Source organism: Dipodomys ordii, unplaced genomic scaffold (genome assembly GCF_000151885.1).
Source record: "Dipodomys ordii isolate 6190 unplaced genomic scaffold, Dord_2.0 Scaffold43, whole genome shotgun sequence".
In the NCBI taxonomy this organism is placed as follows: domain Eukaryota; kingdom Metazoa; phylum Chordata; class Mammalia; order Rodentia; family Heteromyidae; genus Dipodomys; species Dipodomys ordii.
The window spans coordinates 12,029,032-12,035,205 of record NW_012267259.1 but is presented as its reverse complement, the minus strand read 5'-3'; the positions used below and the strand labels follow the sequence as shown (position 1 = coordinate 12,035,205).

At 42.7% G+C, this 6,174-nt stretch overlaps 1 protein-coding gene across 1 annotated transcript in view; it reads right to left on the bottom strand.

The window, feature by feature from the left end:
* Window positions 1–524: 524 nt before the first annotated feature.
* Window positions 525–6,174, bottom strand: part of Serpinb11 (serpin peptidase inhibitor, clade B (ovalbumin), member 11) — a 9,073-nt gene continuing 3,423 nt past the window's right edge. Inside the window, exons 4-7 of the mRNA XM_013018939.1 lie at window positions 5,599–5,716; window positions 4,414–4,556; window positions 3,598–3,750; window positions 525–929 (exon numbers count right to left, since the gene is read on the bottom strand). Of these exons, the coding sequence (XP_012874393.1) occupies window positions 525–929; window positions 3,598–3,750; window positions 4,414–4,556; window positions 5,599–5,716 (819 nt within the window). The remainder of the gene's footprint in view (window positions 930–3,597; window positions 3,751–4,413; window positions 4,557–5,598; window positions 5,717–6,174) is intronic.

The window sequence follows — 6,174 nt, the reverse complement described above, 5'->3', positions numbered from 1 at the left end:
CCACTTATGTTCATTGAATTCATTATCCTGATTCAAGGATCTTTCTTTCTCTGTGATTTAAATCGTCTGGTGTATTATAAATCTTCAAAGAGCTTACAGAATTTCAGGTATTTATTATGGTAAGTACAGCATTTTGAACTAAAATCCACAGTATCGCATATTTAAACATGCAAGGGAAAACACAATCTTTAAAGATCCATCCAAGCAGAATCCACTCAGTTGGTTTTCTGGGGGCACAGCAGACACTTGCATGTGGCATCCGTGACACGTGCAGATCAGGAGAATTGAATCCTGTAACGTTTTCCCTGTTCACTCCATCGTGTCGCCTGCCGGGTTCGCCAGTGGAACAGCAAAGACGCAGAGCTCAGAAAAGGTTTTGCACGACTGGGCCTTTCCCCACGATAGCCACAGTCAGGTTCAACAGCTAACAGGAGGAGTCAAAGAGATCACAAAAGGAGGCCACTGCGGCCCAGAGGTTGGCCTTCACCTGCTCTGGGGTTCCGAGCCTTCCTCTGCCCCTCTGTTCAGGGAGAGGCAAGCTTGCCTGCGAAGAAGATCACCCCGGTAGAGATGTCCATGATGAAGAACAGGAAGGGATGGTTGGCCACAAAGCGGTCTCGGATGGGGAGTCTTTTGACAGCCACGCTCTCCCCGCTGGCGGCCGCGGCCTCGGTGCCCTCTTCGTTGACCTCCACGTAAGCCTTGTGGACGACCTTGGACAAGAACAGGCCTGGGTCCGGGGACATGCCAGAGAAGTCGGCTCTGGCCTGGTCGAAGATGTCTGTCATGCCTAGGGCTTTCAGCAGGGAGTTCAGCTCGTACTTGTGGGTGAGTTTGAACCTGGGGATATGCACCTCCACCTCGCGCTCCACCAAGGTGGAGGGGCGCGTCCATTCCCGGAACGTCCTGGCATTCAGCTGCTTCTCTATCTGAGAGACAGAACGCACGCAGGTGAGCCCACAGGAGCCAGATCCGCTGAGGCCCTGCTTCTGTGACTGTGAATGGGAGCGGTTCCAGCGCATCCCCTTCTCCCGTATTACATTGTATTGGCCTGACACGACTGTTCTTTTCTCCATGGAGAACAAGAACAGCGAGTCACATTCTTCATGCTAAAATAATATGTTTTTTTTTGTTTTCACTAAATAAATAAATAACGCGGGGGTCTGGGGGCTCACGCCTGTCATCCTAGCTACTCAGGAGGCTGAGATCTAAAGATCATGGTTCAAAGCCAGCCCAGGAAAGAAAGTCAGTGAGACTGTTATCTCCAAGGAACCACTCAGAAAAACGGAAGTGGTGCTGTGGCTCAAGTGGTAGAGCGCTCGCCTTGAGCTGAAGAGCTGGACAGCGCCCAGGCCCAGAGTTCAAGTCCCACGACCGACAAAAATGAAAAATAAAAAATAAAATAAATAAAACATGCTCTCGTTCCTACCTATCTGGAAAACAAACGTGTTGCATTGCACGACGTCTTCATCTGTGTTTCATTACTAACCTGCAATGTGCATTCTTGCTTCACTCAGCAATTAGGCCATATCCAAATATACTCTCTGTGTGTGTCTGTCTCTGTCTGTCTGTCTGTCTGTCTCTCTCTCTCTTTCTCTCTCCCTCGCTTTTTGTGTTAGTACTGGTGCTTCATCTCAGGTCCTGGGTGCTATTCCTGACCTGTTTTTGTTCAAGGATGGTGCTCTACCACTGGAGCCCCAACCACACATGCAGCTTTCTGGTGCTGAATTGAAGACAAGAGTTTCATGTAGTTTCCTGGCCAGGCTGGCTTCAAACTGTGATCCTCAGAGTGAGGCTCCTGAGAAGCTAGGATTACAGTCATGAGCCACCAGGACCAGGCTTAAATGTCTCTCTTGGTTGCCTTTGAGGCCATCATTTCCTGCATGAATTCAGTCATTTGTTCCCTGTCATCTATCCTGAAATAGTTAATCCCACTCTTCTTCCCGTCCTTGGTTCTCATTGGCCTCTAGGACATCTGTCATTCTGTTACTCTGCCCCGGGAAGCTGGCCTTGTGTGCTCGCTGGTTCTTTATGCTTCTCCCTAGCTTTTCACCCCCACATCCCTGCTCAGCTCCCCAGTGCAGCCTCACCAGGCCAGCTTCTCATCCTCCCTGCTCCTTGATCATCCTGGTCAGTCCTTACACACTCCCCTTGGGAGCTGTCCACCCAAGAGCCAGCCCCCACCCTGCTGTCAGGCCCAGCATTCTCATCCTCACCTGCCAGCCTCACAATAGAAAATCTTGTGTAAGAGAAGTACAATCTCAGTTACCGAATAGGGATTGGTGTGTGTGTGTGTGTGTGTGTGTGTGTGTGTGTATGCGCGCACGCCCATGGAGGATCTAGACAGCCATGTCCAACTGAACCCCTTTTCAGTCGTACTTTGTTCTTTGCTTCTCTAAGCTTATTGTAATGCACATGTTAAATAACAGTTCTTTTTCTAAGAGCTTATCTTCCAAAGTGTCTTTTCATTCATTATTTTCACTTTTCTGCCCTCATCCAGGTTACCAGGAACTCCTCGTGACCCCCATCTGGCAGCCTTGCCCTGCCAAGGCGGGGACAGGACCTGCTTCTGCATTTATGCACTACACCTTTGCAAGGCGCAAGTGGAGATTATCTGCTAGGAAACCTGCCCTTTGTAATTGTGTAGGACTTTCTGCTGAGTCTACATTGCTTCCAAACATCATATGGGTCCAAATGCCTTCCCTCCAAGCTAGCTGCAGGCACCCTAGCACCTGATCCTTCCCGCGTGTCCACACCTGCAAACATACCGGTTTCCATGGTGACCACTGTGCTCCTCTTACCACAACTCCCTCTGTCTCATTTAATCCCAAAGCACACAGCCCAGCCCAGTTCTTTCAGGAAACCCTCCCACTTTCCCTTCCCCACCCGGACTCCTCTGCTTTATCCTAAAGCCAGCAATTTCTGGCTTAGCAATTCACTGACTTAGAGAAACCCCTGCTGTAGCTCTCCCATGAGTCAGCTTTGCTGGTCCAACAGGCTCAGCTCATCTCCTCAGAAGCCATCATTCCACAGAACGCTAGGAGTTTTCCAGGGAGGTCTGGGGAAGTGAAGGGGTCACTCCTTGGTCTTTCTGTGCTAAAACTTTGCTGCAGACAAAGAGAAGGGTCATCTCCTAACAACATTATGACCTTTTCTTCATGGTCTTCTCCTCACCAAACCAAGACATGAATATTGGTTAGCCATGAACGTTGCTCCAACTTGATCAGAATCACTGCCCCTTGGAGGAAGGTGGTCAAAGCAGATTTCCATGAACTAAGAGCCCAGCTAGCATTGTGATTTCATTACTACAGGGAGTCTCTCTCTAGTGTCAAAGCCCCTGTGTGTGTATGTATGTGTGTACAGTGTATGTACAGGCTGGATGTACAGCCTCTCCTAACTAAATAAGTTGTACTGATTGGAAGAGTCATGATTCCTTCTTCTTAGATCTTTTCAGACTATTCTGCTATGCGTAGCTCATAAATCAGTGCTCGACTACACAAACATGATGTGATACAAAACATGTGTGTGTGTGTGTGTGTGTGTGTGTGTGTGTGTGTGTGTGCTTTTAGCTGCATGCAGCCACTCGAGTGATCTTACCTGGTCTAGATTCGCTGTACCTTCTGGGAGCAGAATAACCATGCTTAGCTCGTTAACATAAGGCAGTTCAAGGACTTGCATATATGGATTCTTTATGGAGGCTATCTTGAATGTTCCAGTTTGGTACATCATGTCTACCATCACACTCTTACCCTGTTAAAAGAAAGATGGTAATTAGATAGTATGTTGCATAAGTGAATGGATAGTAACTATACCATTTTCTTGAATAACATATCTACCTGTATTATAATGTACTCTAAAGGCAGGGGTAAAGTATAAACTATATAAAACTATATCCTTGTTTAAGTTCCTTACAAAACATACCTATCCTCAAGACAGAAAAGATAAGATATATCTTTCCTCAAGATAGGAATTTTTATTTTAAAATAGGTCAAAGTTAGAGACTAGATAGAATGTGTATGTACAAGAGGTAGCTTCAAGCCTACCAAAAACAAAGAGAGTTTCCAGCAAAATGATTTTTATATAAAATAAAATCATAAGATCATTTTATTTTTAATATATTTAGAGAAGGAAAAAACAGATCATTTTATTGTGCTCCTAAAGAAAATACCCACTACCCACACTGCAGTTGGACAGAATGCACACAACAGATTTCGCTGTCCAGGCGTTGCATTGTCTGTGGTCGTTACGTGCCCTGTGAGAAAGATTACTGCTGCTAAGGGAAACTTATTTTTAAATATGAAAGAATTAAATTGTACACCAATTCAGAGCAATATTTTCACTCTTTCTGAACTATTCTGAAATGTGAACTGTGTGCCTCCAAACTTCTCATTCGTCTGAAAATGAATTACTTGCCTCACTTAGCTGAAATGGAGTTTTCGTGGTCTCCTTTTCCTGAAATTTATTTTGCCATTGTCCTTTGTAATATATGGCACTCACCAGGACCATTACAGAGGCAGGGTCGATGGTGCCTTTTCCAAAGAGGTTTTTTACTTTTCCTTGTATAAAAACAAGACAGAAAAAAGGTAATTTGAACTTATTGATATCAGACAGTTGAATAGTCACAAGTAACTTAGACATTTTTTTTCAAATTAATTGTAATGTTGTTGTTCTAGAACAACTTTTTTGTCTCCCGGTGCTAGAGCCTTCCTTGTCAAAGGAAGTTATGCCAGTGAACCGCAAATACTTTATTGTTTTCATTTAGATAGTAACATTCAGGGAATAGGTAGCATATTAATAGTGAAACAGTGTCTTCCATGGTTATACACTGAGCATTGCTTCTTATTTAGAAAATTGTTTTTCTCATAGATTATCTTTACTGTTCGTCAAGTTCATACTTACTAACTGCTCACTAATTCAAGTAAATCAAAAATTAAAAAGATTCACCCATACTGGTAAATGTGCTAGAATTAATGGGTCACAAATATTCAGATACAGTTTAGGGAACATTTTTTTTTTCTAAACCAAGAGTTTACATTAAAATACCAGAAGTTGCTTGCTTTGTAAGTGCATTGATTGAAACAGTCACCTTGATGCATTTTAATGCATTGCAATCTAAAAGGCCTTTTTTGCAATATATTTTGTCATTCATACAACATGAAATTCAGGGATATTTGGTGCATTTTATCAAGATTTTGTTCTTGAAAGAGCTTTAGTCTGGACCTAACATAATATTTGGCATATATTAAAAATATGTATACATTTACAATAGTTTCTTCTCAACTAAATCTTTTTAAATAAATATATGAGCACACCTTTGTACCAAATATTTAATGGGCCATTTTTTAAAGAAAAATACTTAGCAATAGATAGAAGAATTTTTTAATTACAAAAAGTGCTCATTCTGGTTCTTGACATCACTTCGTATGCATCATTTAGGATAAATGAGGTATTCCAAATTACAGCCTTCATTTCCTTCCTTGTTGACTGGTTATCAGGTTCTAGACTATTATCAACTTTCTTACTGGCCTATTACCTCCAGAAGTTTATCAACACAGCTCAGATAACACTTGCAGACACAGGTATGTGCCTTATTCTTACCATTCGTTTTACTTTCAACCCAGGCATTAATAGATTTCCTCGTTTCTTCTACGGACTGGCCAAAATCAACACTTTGCAGCCTGGCTTGGTACAGTTTCTCAGAACAGCTTAAATATTGCTGTAAAAGAAAGGACAGCTGAGCAAACAACGACACGAGAAGAATGTAAAGGAAAACTTATAGCTAATGTATTACAGAATCCTCACAAACAAAAGCAACTCGGTTAACCAAGTTTGAATAGATTCAAAATCCTTTGTATTTCTTTTTAACAAAGCAAATAAATTTAAGCAAATTTAAAAGCTTTCTCCCAAAGTGTTCAGAAATATTTGGTGATTGCTTCTGGCATATCATTCCCTTTCTTAGTTCTAAAATGGTTATTTTTTTGTGCCTACCTGAGCACACTGTGAGGATTATATGAAGTAATGCCTATAGTGTATTAAGTAGAGTGACTGGTATATATCAACACTCAATAAAACTATGTATTGCTGGGGCTGGGAAGGTGGCTCAGTGGTAGAGCGCTTGCCTTGCATGCCTGAGGCCCTGGGTTTGATTCCTCAGCACCACATAAGCAAAAAGAA